The sequence below is a fragment of the Balaenoptera musculus genome, chromosome 9 (assembly GCF_009873245.2).
Source record: "Balaenoptera musculus isolate JJ_BM4_2016_0621 chromosome 9, mBalMus1.pri.v3, whole genome shotgun sequence".
Lineage (NCBI taxonomy): Eukaryota > Metazoa > Chordata > Mammalia > Artiodactyla > Balaenopteridae > Balaenoptera > Balaenoptera musculus.
The window spans coordinates 1,637,684-1,653,919 of record NC_045793.1 but is presented as its reverse complement, the minus strand read 5'-3'; the positions used below and the strand labels follow the sequence as shown (position 1 = coordinate 1,653,919).

General features: G+C 44.3%; 1 protein-coding gene across 9 annotated transcripts in view; it reads right to left on the bottom strand.

Moving 5' to 3' along the window:
• Positions 1 to 10,363, bottom strand: part of LMBR1 (limb development membrane protein 1) — a 158,462-nt gene extending 148,099 nt beyond the window's left edge. For 3 of the 9 annotated variants that reach the window (XM_036862969.1, XM_036862973.1, XM_036862974.1), the window contains exon 1: positions 10,088 to 10,362. In XM_036862969.1, coding sequence (XP_036718864.1) covers positions 10,088 to 10,153 — 66 coding nt within the window. In that variant the 5' untranslated portion in view covers positions 10,154 to 10,362. Of the gene's footprint in view, positions 1 to 10,087 lie in introns of all 9 variants that reach the window. The other 6 variants (XM_036862970.1, XM_036862976.1, XM_036862971.1 and 3 more) reach the window with 5 other exon arrangements.
• Between the last annotated feature and the right edge of the window lie 5,873 nt (positions 10,364 to 16,236).

The window sequence follows — 16,236 nt, the reverse complement described above, 5'->3', positions numbered from 1 at the left end:
CAGATCAAAGCCCCACTTCACTTCCATTAACTCTTCCCAAATCACCTAACACAAGCCCAAATCCTATTTTAAAAAGTTGTTTTCTAATACTCTCTTACTGAGATGCCTCACAGTTCCCCATGGTATGCATTTTCCCTCACTGTAACATGCAATAAACCTGACTTATCCAACTACAAGTGTGTTCCTGGGGGTCTTTGGCTGAAGAACAATGACAAAGGTCAGAAAAGACTATGGATCCCCAGACAACTGAATTCCAAATTTATGTACAACATTGGTGATTGGCTCCATCTTCTGCCCAACCCCTATTCTCAAGCGAAAAGGACTAAAGTTGTAAGCTCTAGCACAAGGAGTAAGCCATGGAGGTGAGGGCAAGACCGTGGTAGGAAAAGGCAGGTAACCTCACCTAAGGAAGCAGCGGGTGGAGGAGGATTCCTGGCACCCCCATTTTTCCCCACTCCTATTGAGCCAAAAGGGAGCCAAATAAATGGCAGGGTCCTAAAACCTCTACTGTTGTAAAATTCCCAGTCAACCCTAGAATTGTCCCCAAATACATTACAGCCAAGTGAGAGAGTTTTGTCCACAACTAGGATAAGGAAGAATTTAGATTATGCAGCCAGACCCCAAAGCTCCCAGCCAGCTAGCTTCATAGGCTCTCCTCGGTCCTTTCATCAGCCTTACAGTAAGCCAACTCTCCATTTTATGTAACTGACCTAGTTGGATGCCACTGAACCCTGTCCCAGTGGAGGTTTAAACCTTATAGGCTGTAAACAGAGTACAGGCTGTGGGATGAGCCCGCCTGGATTCAAACTCTGGCTCTATCGCACACTGTGACAGGTGCTATGAAGTACCTACTTCACAGGGTTGTTATCTTCAAGTAAGATAACCTGGTTAGTACTCGATAAGTGTTCTTTCTTATTAATTTAGTGAAGGGATTATGGACACTTTTTAGTACAGTCGTGTAATAATCTGTGATCATTTTAACTATATTGGTGAAAGTGGCATCAATGTAAGATAACCACTTTGAAGATATCATCTAAATAAATGTATCCAAAGAACAGATGTACTGAAAGACAAATGTTGCTGTGCAACTATGGCAGCATAAGAAATAGGTACATATAAATTACTGTCAATGTTTCAGCTCTCCTGATGGGTATTAATAAGCTAGAGTCAATGCTTTAGAATCCTGGGTGATGGTTCATGTGTGTATATTATTTAAAAACAGGTTAATCAAAAGCAGGTCACAGATAAACAAATGAAAAGTTTGTGTGTGAACCAAGGATTAAAAATAATCCAATTCTGTGCACCTGAAGTCCAAAAGGAAAAGGAAAAAAGACAGCAGAAGGAAGGAAACGGATCATTACATTTAGCTGATAGTAGCAGCTAAATGTAATCATTATGGTAACTGACAAGAGAACTCTGAGATATTCATAATATTAAAGAGAAAGTAAAATTATTACATGAGCATTTAAAAGTTAAACACTATACCACATACAAAAATTAACTCAAAACAGATCAAAGACCTCATAAATGTAAGTTAAAACTACACAACTCTTAGAAGAAAACATAAGGAAAAATCTTCATGACACTGAATTTAGCAATGATTTCTTGGATATAACACCAAAAAACACAGGCAACAATGACAAAAAATACGTAAATTGGACTAAATCAAAATTTAAAGTTTTAGTCCACCAAAGAACACTATAAATAGTTTAAAAAAAGGCAACCCACAGAATGGGAGAAAATATTTCAAATCACAAAGGAATTAACATCCAGAATATATAAAGAACTCCTAAAACTCAACAACAAAACAACCCAATTCAAAAATGGGCAAAGGACTTAGATAGACATTGCCTCAAAGAAAATATACAAATGTCCAAAAGCACATGAAACAATGCTCAACGTCACTAATCATCAGGGAAACATAAATCAAAACCATAATGAGCTACCACTACACACCCACTAGGGTAACTATTATTGTTAAAAAAACAGAAAACAACATGTGTTGGTGAAGATATGGAGAAACTGAAACCCTGGCACATTACTGCTGGGAATGTAAAATGGTCCAGCCACTGTGGAAAACATGGCAGCTTCTCAAAAAATTAAACATAGGATTACCATGTGATCCAACAATTCCAATTCTGGGTATATACCTAAAAGAATTGAAAGCAACGTCTGGAACAAATATTCATTCATTCATTCATTTGACTATTCAAACATGTTCATAGCAACATTATTCACAGTAGCCAGAAAACAACCCAAATGTCCACTGACGGATGAATGGGTAAGCAAAACATGGTATATACACACAACAGAATATTATCCAGCCTTAAAAAGGAAGGAAATTCTGACACATGCTTCAACATGGATGAAACTTGAAAGCATTATGCTAAGTGAAATAAGCCAGACACAAAAGAACAAATATTTTATGACTCCACTTACATGAGATACCTGGACCAAAAAGTTCCCTTGGTTTTTAAGTAAAAATAAAAGACATATTTTTCATTTTCACCAAGAACTTTATTGAACAACATATTCACCATTTTGTTCCGTTACCTTCTGCCATTTTTCAGGCAACTTCATAATTCCATTTTCTTAAAACTTTTTTATCTTTTTGAGCAAAGAACTGTTCCAGATGCCTTTTACAGTCTTCCAGGGAATTGAAATTTTTTCCATTAAGAGAATTTTGTAAAGACCAAAATAAATGGAAATCCGAAGGTGCAATCTCTGGTGAATACGGAGGATGAATCAGAACTTCCCAGCCAAGCTAACAGTTTTTGCCTGGTCATCAAAGAAACATGCAGTCTTGCGCTATCCTGATGGAAGATTATGTGTTTTCTGTTGACTAATTCTGGATGCTTTTCGTCGAGTGCTACTTTCAGTTGGTCTAACTGGGACCAGTACTTGTTGGAATTAATCGTTTGGTTTTCCGGGAGGAGCTCATAATAGAGGACCCCCATCCAATCCCACCATATACACAACATCACCTTCTTTGGATCAAGACCGGCCTTTGGTGTGGTTGGTGGTGGTTCATTTTGCTTGCCCCACAATCTCTTCTGTTCCACATTATTGCACAGTATCCACTTTTCATTGACAGTCACAATTTGTTTTAAGAACGGAACGTTTTCGCTATGTTTAAGTAGAGAATCGCACGCGGAAGTACAGTCAACAAGGTTTTTTTCCCTTAACTTATGTGGAACCCAAACATCAAAGCTATCAACATAACCAAGCTGGTACAAATGATTTTCAGTGCTTGATTTGGATATTTTGAGTACGTCGACTATCTCCCACGGGGTAAAAGGTTAATTGTTCTCAATTAATGTCTCGATTTGATTGCTATCAACTTCAACTGGGCTACCAGACCCTGGAGCATCGTCCAGCGAGAAATCTCCAGCACGAAACTTCGCAAACCACTTTTGACACATTCGATCAGTCACAGCACCTTCTCCATACACTGCACAAATCTTTTTTTGGTTTACCTTTCTTGAAACAATAAAGCATAATATGCCGAAAATGTTGCTTTTTTCCTTCCATCTTCAATATTAAAATGGTTACACAAAAATTCACCAATTTTGATAAGTTTTTTTTAAATGCACGCTGATATGACTGACAGCTGTCACAATACAATCTGACAAAATTGTTTTGAATGAAGTTTAAGACAACTAAGCACTAGTAGAGCCTTCTTATGGGGGGGGGACCGAACGAACTTTTTGGCCAACCCAATAAAATCTAGAGAGATAGAAAGTAGAATGGTGGTTACCAGAAGGAGAGAGGAACGGGGAGTTACTGATCAAAGGAGACACTTTCAGTTTGGAATGACGAAAAAGTTCTGGAGATGGATGGTGGTGATGGTCGCACAACAATGCGAATGTACTTCATGTCACTGGACTGCACACTTTAAAATGGTACATTGAAGGTTACATATATTTTATCTTTTAAGCGGAACCAAAAAGAGTTGAATACTTAAAAGAACTAAGGCCATGGCAATCAGAGAAGAAAAAGAAATAACAGGAATCCAAATTGGATAAGAAGTTAAACTGTCACTGTTTGCAGATGACATGATACTACACACAGAAAATCATAAAGATGCTGCCAGAAAACTACTAGAGCTCATCAATGAATTCAATAAAGTTGCAGGATACAAAATTAACACACAGAAATCTCCTGCATTCCTATACACTAAAAACGAAAGATCAAAAAGAGAAATTAAGGAAACAATCCCATTTACCATCACATCAAAAAGAATAAAATACCTAGGAATAAACCTACCTAAGAAGGCAAAAGACCTGTACTCTGAAAACTATAAGATGCTGATGAAAGAAATCGAAGATGACACAGATGGATAGATATACCGTGTCCTTAGATTGGAAGAATCAATACTGTCAAAATGACTATTCTACCCAAGGCAATCTACAGATTCAATGCAATCCTTATCAAATTACCAATGGCATTTTTCACAGAACTGGAACAAAAAAAAAATTTAATTTGTATGGAAACATAAAAGACCCCAAATAGCCAAAGCAATCCTGAGAAAGAAAAATGGAGTTGGAGGAATCAGGCCCCCTGACTTCAGATTATACTACAAAGCTACAGTAATCAAAACAGTATGGTACTGGAACAAAATAACAGAAATATAGATCAATGGAACAGGACTGAAAGCCCAGGAGTAAACTCACACACCTATGGTAAATTAATCTACGACAAAGGAGGTAAGAATATACGATGGAGAAAAGACATCTCTTCAATAAGTGGTGCTGGGAAAACTGGACAGCTACATGTAAAAGAATGAAATTAAAACATTCTCTAACACCATACACAAACCTAAATGTAAGGCCAGACACTATAAAACTGTTAGAAGAAAACATAGGCAGAATACTCTTTGACGTAAATTGCAGCAATATCTGGGATTTCCCTGGTGACACAGTGGATAAGACTCCACGGTCCCAATGCAGGGGGACTGGGTTCGATCCCTGGTCCGGGAACTAGATCCCACATGCATGCCACAATTAAGAGTTCGCATGCCACAACTGGGGAGCCAGAGAGCCACAACTAAGGAGCCCAAGTGCTGCAACTAAGGAACCAGCAAGCCGCAACTAAGGAATCCACCTGCCGCAACTAAGACCCAGTGGAACCAAATAAATAAACATTTAAAAAAATAATAATAATAAATTGCACCAATATCTTTTTGGATACACCTCCTAGAGTAACGAAAATAAAAACAAAAATAAACAAACGATACCTAATTAAACTTAAAAGCTTTTGCACAGAAAAGGAAACCATAAACAAAACGAGAACCCACAGAATAGGAGAAAATATTTGCAAATGAAGCAACAGACAAGGGATTAATCTCCAAAATATACAAACAGCTTATGCAGCTCTATACCACAAAAACAAACAACCCAATCAAAAAAAATGGACAGAACTTCCCTGGTGGCGCAGTGGTTAAGAATCTGCCTGCCAATGCAGGGGACACGGGTTTGATCCCTGGTCTGGGAAGATCCCACGTGCCGCGGAGCAACTAAGCCCGTGCGCCATAACTACCGAGCCTGCGCTCTAGAGCCCGCGAGCCACAACTACTGAGACCACGTGCCACAACTACTGAAGCCCATGCGCCTAGAGCCCTGCTCCGCAACAAGAGAAGCCACCACAATGAGAAGCCCGCACACCGCAACAGAGTAGCCCCCGCTCTCCACAACTACAGAAAGCCCGCGTGCAGCAACGAAGACCCAGTGCAACCAAAAATAAATTAATTAATTAAATAAATTTTAAAAAAAAAAAATGGACAGAAGATCTCAACAGACATTTCTCCCAAGAAGACATACAGGTGGCCACAAAGCACATGAAAAGATACTCAACATCACTAATTATTAGAGAAATGCATATCAAAACTACAATGAGGTATCACCTCACACTGGTCAGAATGGCCATCATCAAAAAGTCTACAAACGACACATGCTGGAGAGGATGTGGAGAAAAGGGAACCCTCTTGCCCTGTTGGTGGGAATGTAAATTGGTACAACCACTATGGAGAACAGTATGGAGGTTCCTTAAAAAACTAAAAACAGAACTACCATATGACCCAGCAATCCCACTTCTGGGCGTATATCCAGAGAAAACCATAGTTCAAAATGATAAATGAACCCCAATATTCATTGCAGCACTATTTATAATAGCAAAGACATGGAAGCAACCTAGATGTCCACCAACAGAAAAATGGATAAATAAGATGTGGTACATATATACAATGGGATATTTTCTCAGCCATAAAAAAAGAATGAGGGCCTCCCTGGTGGCGCAGTGGTTAAGAATCCGCCTGCTAATGCAGGGGACACGGGTTCGAGCCCTGCTCTGGGAAGATCCCACATGCCGCGGAGCAACTAAGCCCGTGAGCCACAACTACTGAGCCCACGTGCCACAACTACTGAAGCCCACGCGCCTAGAGTCCGTGCTCCACAGCAAGAGAAGCCACCGCAATGAGAAGCCCGCGCAACACAACGAAGAGTAGCCCCCGCTCACCGCAACTAGAGAAAGCCAGCGCGCAGCAACAAAAGACCCAACTCAGCCAAAAATAAATAAATAAATAGATAAATAAATAAAATTTAAAAAAAAAAAAAAAGAATGAAATAATGCCATTTGCAGCAACATGGATGGACCTAGAGATTATTACACTAAGTGAAGTCAGATAGAGAAAGACAAATATCATATGATATCACTTATATGTGGACTCTTTAAAAAAAAGATACAAATGAACTTATTTACAAAACAGAAACAGACTCAGACTTCGAAAACAAACTTACGGTTACCAAAGGGGGGGGGGGCGCAGGAGGGATAAATTAGAAGTTTGGGATTAACAAACACACACGAGTATATATAAAATAGATAATCAACAAAGACCTACTGTATAGCACAGGAAACTCTACTCAATACTCTGTAATAACCTATATGGGAAAAGCATCTGAAAAAGAATGGATATATGTATATGTATAAATGAATCACTTTGCTGTATACCTGAAACTAGCACAACATTGTAAATCGACTATAATATAAAATTTTTAAAAATTCTGAATTTGTTTAATTTAAAAAATTAATAAATAAAAGAATTGGCAACAAGTCCTAGAGAAAAATCAAGCATTTATACTCACTCTAAATATGAATACTTTGAGGAAGGAAAGCCAAAGACTGGAAATTCACTAAGCTTGGGCACTGTCTGCACTGGTTCTGCAGAGAGTGGAGTATACCCACCACCCAAGGGTGCCGGTCCAGGAGAAGTAGGGGTGAGGAGGAGCAGAACGAAGGAATTCTAGAATCAGTGCCAAAACTGAGTTGTTTCTAGGGTAGCAGACAAAAATAAAGCTCCTGGCTACTATAACGTGGGTCCCTTTCTCAATCCAAATAAGAGAACATCTGATTAATTTAAAATAAAGCCAAAAACAAATAGACCAATGAAACAGCATAGAATCAAAATTAAACCCCACAAATATACAGTTATACCTAATTTGTGACTAAGGTCATAAATGGTGCTGAAGCAATTGGACATCCATGTGAAAAAAATATATACAAATCCTACTTTACAACATACACAAAAAATAAATTCCAGATGAACTGTAGGTTTAAATGGGAGGAATAAATCAATAAACCATTTAGAGAAAAGCACAAGAGGACATCTTCCTTACCTTGGAGTAAGCAAAAATTTCTTAAACAGGACATAAAACATACTGATCATAAAAGAAAAAATTCTAATAAAGTGAACTATATTAAAATTAAGAATTTCTGCTCATTAGAAGATATCATTAAGCAAGTGAAAAAGCATCCACAGAATGAAAAAAGGATTTACTATATACATACACACACAGATGTATGCATATGTATACACATATATATACATATACATGACCAAAGTATCATATCCAGAAAACATAAACAACTCTCGCAAATCAATATTAAAAAGATAAACAAGGGACTTCCCCGGCGGTCCAGTGGTAAAGAATCCGCCTTCCAATGTAGGAGACGCGGGTTCAATCCCTGGTGGGGAACTAGGATCCCACATGCCGCGGGGCAACTAAGCCCGCGCGCCACAACTACTGAGCTCGCGCGCCTCAACGAGAGAGCCCGCGTGGCGCAAACTACAGAGCCCACGCGCTTGGAGCACGCGCGCCACAACTAGAGAGAAGCCCGCGCGTCGCAACGAAAGACTCCGCGTGCGGCAACTACGACCCCGACGCAGCCAAAAAAAATAAGGAAAATAAATAAATTAAATAAATTTGTTCTTAAAATAAGCAATTTTTTTAAAAAGGCTGTTACTTATTTTTTAAAAAAAAAAGTTTAAAAATGGGAAAAAGACCTGAAGACTCTTCACAAAAGATTTCCAAATGACCAATACACATATGAAAAGGTGCTGAAATTCATTATCATCAGGGAAATGCAAATAAAGTCTTTTGTGCAACAAATACCATGACACTTACCAGAATGGCTAAAATTAAAAAAAAAAAAGAAAAAAAAAAAAAAACCAGAAAATACTAAGTGTCCTACAGATGGGAAGCAAATCACGCCTCTCCTACAGCGCTGGTGGGAGTGTAAATTGGTACAACCCACTTTGGCAAACTGTTTAAAAATATCTACTAAAGATGAACAAACGCACAACCTATAACCTAGAGGTTCCACGCTTAGGTATGGACCTAACAAATGCGTCCACATGTTCACCAGAAGACATGTACAAGAATACTCGCAACCAAAACCTGAGAACTACTGAAGTGCCCATCAACAGTGAAATAAACATAAATTGTGCTACAGTCACACAACTACAGCGTTCGGGGTGAACTGCAACTACATACAACAGAGAGGAAATTCACAAACGCTGCTGAGTGAAGGAAATCGGACACAAAAGAGGGCATACTGTAAGGCTCCATTTACGTAAAAGTTCAAAACTAAGCTAATCTACTACAGCCAGGACCGTGTTCACTCTTGGTGGAGTGGAGAGCAACTGGATGGGGAAAAGGGATGGGCCTCTGAGATGCTAATAATAATTGTGTTTCACAGTCTGTGTTCAGAATTCCACAGGTGTGTTTAAAGTGCTTCGAGCTGGACATGTATGATGATGTACTTCTCTGTTTATTTTAGCTTCAATTTAAAACTTCAAACTAATATGCCGTAGCAGAGTCCACCAGTTCAGAATTTATACCTCTTTATTCCAAGGTATGACTTGGCAAAGCGATGCTCAATTTTCTAGATCAAGAACTACACAAACCAGGCAATTCTCAAAAACCAAGAGACTGACTGAATTTGAGAGAAGTTAGTTAGAAGAGGGGAGGGGTAAACACAAATGCCCAACATGTATATATTTTACATTGCTATGAAAACATAAACAAACAACCACAACGTGTTCTAGTGCGCCAGGAAAAGGTAAAAACATCAACGTAGACTCCTACGGCCGAGCCTGCTTCCCGACCCCTGCCAGCAGCACAGAAGAAACAGGGGACCAAGAAAGGATGACTTCCTTCAGAAGCTGCTTCCAGGGCACAGAGGACTTCTGCCCAGGCCCTCAATCCCACCCATCGCCGGCCTTCACACCCAAACGCAAGGTTTCGGGCTCAGCCCAAGAGGGGAGGAGGGCGACGGGTGAGGGGCGGAAAGGTGGGCGCTAAACCCGGCCGAGGTGACTAGTCGGGCTGGGAGAGCGAGCCCGGCGCCTGCGCGGGGCCACCCAGGTCCCGCCAGACACCCGCCCGCACACCTGTCTACCGTGCCAGGCCAGGGAGGTGCCAGGCCACGGCGCGCGGGCCGCGGGACCGTCGTTCACCGCCTGGAGGGCCGACGCCGCCGACCCGGCCCGGGAAGAGCCCTGGGGGAGGAGGGCGCAGGCGGCCCCGAAGCACTCCCGGGGGCCGGACAGGTGACTCGACGGAACCGCGCCCAGGACGGAGAGCAGGTGGGCGCAGGGCGGGGGGCGGAGCCTGGGGGAGGGGCGCGGCGCGAGGCGGAGGGGCGGGGGCGGGGAGGCGGTATAGGGGAGACCGCGAGGGCCGCGAGGGGGAAGGGGAGGGGAGGAACAGGCGGGCGGCAGGCTGGGAGGGGGCGGACGGAGGGTGCTCACCGTGGACTCCCGCACTTGGCTGTGGAAGTGCTGCTCCCGCGCCGACACCTCGTCCTGCCCTTCCATCCTCCTTCATGCCCGCCGCCGCGCCGCCCGCGTCCGCGCACTCCGCCGCACCATCGCCTGCCGGCCCGAGGGGCTGGACGGCCGCCTCGCCGGCCGGGACGGGAGCAGCAAGCCGCTGCAGAGACCGCGAGCAAGACACCGGGCGCTGCCTCAGCCGCCGCCTCAGAAGAAGCCGCTCTGGCTGCTGAGGGCGGGCGCCGCGCGAGCCGGGGCGGGGCGGGGGCGGGGCTTGACGTCAGAGGAAGGCGCCGCGCGTCAGAGGAGCGCGCCGCGACGCCTGAGGGGCCTGAGGCTGAGGGGCGGGGCCTGCCGGGCGGGGCTTGGGGGCCACGCCCCCGGGGAGCGGAGGCCGGCGGGCGCCCGCGAATTCCCGCAGGGAGCGGGGTGAGGAGCTAGCGGTTGGGGTCGGGTCTCCGGGCGCGTGCTCCCCCGCCCGGTGAGGGTGAACTAACGGAGATGGGCGGGCCGGCGCGCCGGGTTAGCAGGCGTTTATCCTGTACGGCCGCAGCAGTCAGCGCCCCTCACCAGCACGAGCCCCGCCTGCAGAGCCCTAGGCGGCGTCCAGCAGGAGGCCTCCCGCGGGAACTGTCACTCCGCCAAAGCAAGTAAAAGGTCGGGAACTGGTTGTTTCTGGACGCGCTTTGGACGGAAACCCCGGAAACCTGGCTTCTCTGGGTCTGATAAGCGGTTGGACTGCCGCTGGTCTTGGGCTTCCCCACCTGGATAATGTAGATAGCCGTGAACGTGAGGCCCTGCCACATCCGAGGGCGGCCCAGTACTAGGGAGGCTACATGACCCTCCTGAGAGCCTCCATGATCCGTTAGTTTGGGGACGGCCAAATATGCCACATACAGTGCATAAGTCCCCTACCTACACATGAGTCACGTTGGAGAGCGTTAGCAAATCTAATTTGTTCGTTAAGTCCAAGAAGTTAGCCTAGGTACCCCACTAACACAATTGGCTCTATACCGCTGCTGTTACGCTTGCTTCCGGACATCCTGGGCTTGAAATAAAGGTACTGTAGTACTGTACTCTATCCAGTACTGTACAGTAGAGTACACAAAAGCACAACCACTTGTAGAGGATGCAGGCACATGACAATGTACGCCAGACACGTGAACTACCTTACCTGATTGGACGTTCCAACACACGTTCACATCTTTGAAAGTTCGCAACTTGAAGGTTCATATGTAGGGGACTTACTGTAATTCACCCCTGTTCTGCATTAAGTACCTTTTTGTTGTTGTTTGCAATAAAAGTGAATTTGAAGGATATTTATCATTTTACTTTTGGATTTGGTGCGTATAAGAAAGTCACTTAAATTGCTATTGGCTGTGACGTTTGGCATCTCTGAGAATTCTTAGGAAGCGAGAAAATCTACAAATTGCTTTCAAATTATTTTTATGATATATGTTAATTTAGATTTTGAAGTATCTTTTTGTGATTTTGAACTAAAACTTTTTTCACGACTCCAACTTTTTTTTTTATGGCCCCTGAAAAGCTTGTAGGCCTCCACATACTGTGCCTATAATGCCTTATGCCAGAAAATGGTGGTGGGGACTTGGAGAACATGAGGCTTGTTCTGAGCCAGTACTGCTGCTGCCATAGGCTGATAAGAATCCAGGAATAATTTTCAAGTGGTTAAATTCAGTGTTCATCTCTGTTTTTTAAAAGTCTCTGAACCCTAAAGAACCTGGGAAAGATAAAGGAGTATCTGTTTTTCTGAACACCCTGCTTCTGAGAGCTGGGTTAAATACCTGCGTGAAATGACCTGGATAATTTCTGGGGTAATCTCTCCAAATCAGAGGGTAACGAGATCTGATTTTAAGATGTGATATTTAGACACATATTCCAGAAAGTCAATAAATATAGCATTTCTGATCTTTCTAACCCAACACTCCAGCCATCTAGACCTTTTTATTTTCTTTTATGCAGCTGTCTGTAAAGGTTCGCTCACCTTTGATCTTAGTTGTTTCCCTGTGTTTCGTACTTACAACACTTAGCCCAGGGTAGTAGACCTCAAAAATGCCCACAAGCTCTTCCCTGTACACTCACCCCTTTGCCTTGTGGCTTTGCCCCTCCTCCCAGCAAGGAGTGGAGCCTATTTTCCACCCTTGAATCTGGGCCTGGACATGTGACTTGCTTTGGCCAAAGGGACATTAGAAAATACGAAGCTGTTGAGAAGTGCTTGTGCATTAGGGCTTGCCCCTTCTCATGGCCCCTGGGCACCCTCCAACTGCCACTGTGTAAAATCGTCCCACCCAAGCTGGTAAGGGGTGTCGCAGTTATCTCTGTCACCCCAGCTGACACCTTCTTTTCTGCATCCCCCTAAAACATGAATTCCCCCAAAACACAGTTCTTCCCCTCTGCTGAAAGCACTGCAATGCAGTATTCTCATTACCTGTAGAAGAAATCAGACTCCTGAACTGGCATTCAAGACCTTGACTTTGGGGCCCCACCCTGCCCTTCCACCTGTTCCCACTTCTGTCTCTAAAGAACCCTTTCCTGCAGGCTGGCTTCCTCCTCTCTCCAGTCCCCTGGGCCTTGCCAGTGCCAAGGCCCGGAACTTTTACCCGTTCCGTACCCTCTTTCCTCCTCTTCAGATTCCGTGCTACCACTCTTTTACTGTCCACACCAAGACCTTCCTTCTCCAAAAAGTCTTTCCTGGCAATTCCAGTCTCTTCATTCATTCATTCATTCAAAACCATGAACACACCATGGAAAGAATACTGCTTCAGTCCCTGCTCTGGGGGCGCTTACAGGAGGAAAACAGAGAACGTACAGCCATCCATCTGACACTTGGCACACACGACCTTATATTTTACCTCGGCATTTCATGCATGTGTGTCTATCCACAGTCAGAGTACAAGCTCTTTCAGGTCTGGAGTATCTCTTCCTGCATCATGTAAACCTCCGTGTATTTCCTGCAATACCTATTAGAATGCTTTGCCCAAAGGAGACAGTTTACGAGTATTTATTGGTCAATAGATTGGTTGCCCTGAGAAATTCCCCAAAGACTTCTTCAAACTTCAGTAAGTCTTCAGATTTCTATACCAAGGTAGATAATTGTATGGACGTTGCCCGTGTGTGCAACATTACGACTCACGTGTCCACAAATGAGAATGCTGCTTGTTACTATGTACTCCAGTTTCACGATCACAACGTGTCTTTGAACCTGCCAAAATTCAGGATGGTTTCCTTCATTCCACTGGGCCTTGCTTTGATTCTTTTGATTACAATGAGACCAAAGTTTTGAGACATAAGGACATAGAGACCAATTTTTTTTTTGTCTTTATGCCCCATACAAAACCAAGCCAAGCAATGTTCAGATGTAAGCTGAATTCCTTCCAGCCTCTATTAAAGGGCTTCTTTTTTTCCTTTATCCAAATACTCACAGCAAGAGAGATAAACAAGCAAAAATCTAGAGACAAGCCAGCTGTCCATCTACAGTGGAAAACGTAAACAAATTGTGATGTGTTCGCGTACTGGAATTTTACCCTGGCATGAAAAATCCACGAACCACAGCTGCAAGCAACAGTATGGGTGAGTCTCTACGACAGCACTGAGCAAAAAAAAAAAAAGGTCACAGAAGAATACATACAGTATGATTCCACTTACATAAAGTTCAAAGCCATGCAGAACTAAACAGGATATTACTTAGGGATGCAAACGTGTGGTAGAATTATAAAGAAGAGCAGTGATAAACCTCTAAGAAGGAAGGTCAGAGGAGAGATTGGGCAGAGGCATTCAGAGGGCTGCAAAGGGAACGATAACGCACGTTTCTTACACGTGCGGGGTGGGGACAGGGGTCACAGCGCCTCGTTGCGTTGCTGTTTAGGCATCGTATATGTTGCATAAACTATGTCTATTCACTATTTAAATAAAGGAATTGTTTTAAGAGGCACCACTGTCTGGTAGCCTAAACTGTGGCTTCTCTGCCTCAGCTTGACCCCTTGCTAAAGGGAGCATCTTAGAGTGGAGTCAACACCAAGCAAGGATTCTGGAAACCAGGTTCCAGCTCTGCCAGGTGTGGCCTTTTGGGCCTCGCTTCAGTTACTGATGCCTAAGGTCCTTTCAAAACTCTGTTTATGGCCTTAAAAGTTCATTTGGAAACTTTCCACACAACCCTGTGTTTCTGCTGGAGCTCTCATGGGTCAGAGGAAGAAGAGAACGGGCATCGGTTGCTTGGCTCCAAACCCGAGCGTCATTCTGAATTCCACGCCGCCCCTTGCACCCCAAAGCCCACCCATCACCAAGAATTGTCGCCTCTCCCACCAAAGCACGTCTCAGGTCAGCCACTTCTCACACCCCCGCTGCTATCTCCTGGCCAGAGCCACCCCGTCCCTCAAGTGGCCTCTGAGCCATCTCCCCACATCCCCTCTTCCCAGCCTGCCCCCCACCAGTCCAGCCCAAGAGATAAGCACGGAAGTCAGACTTCTCCCTCCCCCGCCCCCTCCCCGAGCTTCCCATCTCGCTCAGACTCAAACACTAACCTCTCACGGAGACCTGCAGGGACCCCGGACCCCGCCCCGCCCACCTCCTCAGCCTCCTACCACTGCCCCATTGCCTGTGCCCTTCCATCCGCTCGGCCCAGAATGCACTTCCCCTGGGTCACAACTGCCCCCTTGTCACTTACACTGCAGCATGAATGTTATCAACGCGGAGAGGCCATCAGAGACCAACCCAGGTGCTTGCTCAGTTCACCTTGTTTTATTTTCCTCAAAACAGGACCCCTGAAATTATTTCTGTATGGGTTTGTTTTCTGTCCAGTCTAATTTGTCTGCTTCACTATTTTCCAACACCAAGCACAGTGCCTGGCAAGTATTAGGAGCTCAGTAAATCTTTCTTAGATAAAGAACTAAATGTGTGAATGAGAGAGAGAGAAAGAGAGAGAGGGTGGTGGGAACTAGCTTTTGTAGAATAACCACTACATTCCAGGGGTCTCACATGCATTATGTAATTTAACCATCACAATAACTCTGTGAGGTAGGTATTGTCGGCTCCATTTTACCATTGATGACACTGAGGAGAGGGTAAGCGACCTCACATAGTCCACATTCGAACCCAGATCCACCTGACTCACTCACTCCTGTCCTTTCCACAGTACTAGTGCCCCTCGCCACGCAATAAAACCACAACCTGGCTGCATCATGGGTGACACAGAGGGAAACTCCCAGGTCCCTCTGTTGGGCATTCTGCCCTAACCACTCACCTCCCCTTCCCCCGAAATTATTCTGCCCTCATTTGTGTGCCTGAGTATGTGCTCAAGCATACCGGTAAGTACAGGCTCTCTCTGCCCCTGGGGCTGCAGGAGTGGTGTAGTAGTCAGGGCTCTCCAGAGGAAGAGCGCAATAGGGGATACAGAGAGATAGACACGAAAGATAGATACATAGATAGACAGACAGGCAGACACAATATGGTTTCTAATTCCATTCTCTATAATAAAGAGCCAAGGTTCCTTGGGAGGTGGCTGATTCTAGGGCTGGGGCAAGAAATATACACCATGAGCCTGGAGCATCTCGTAGTGCCAGAAAATAGGAAAGAGATCAAGGGAATTCTCTGGCGGTCCAGTGGTTAGGACTCAGTGCTCTCACTGCCAGGGCCCAGGGTTTGATCCCTGGTCAGGGAACTAAGATCCCACAAGTCTCACGGTGCTGCAAAAAAAAAAGAAAAGTGATCAAAAACCAAAAGAGTGAAGGTATAGGGGTATGACAGAGGGACACAGGCGCCAACCTGAAAGAGTTCCCAATGGCCAAAGCAAAAATAATTCGAACATCAAAATAAATAGCAAATATTGGGTTAGAATTAAAGTATAAAGTAAATATTCATGAGTCAATACTGATATAAACAAATATTAATTTAGGTAAATTCTCCCCCACAAAAAAGTGGAGCTTACCTCTGCACCCCTGAGTGTCACTAGACTTAGTGACCTGCATCCAAAGAACAGACAAGAGAAGGAAAAGTAAAGTAACTGCAGTGGAGAAACCTGGGGGTCAGTGTGAGCACCATCAGAGGCGAGTCACGTTGACAGCGTGCACCTTTGATGTGGGGTGATGAGAACGGCCCTTCACCCATGAGGCCTT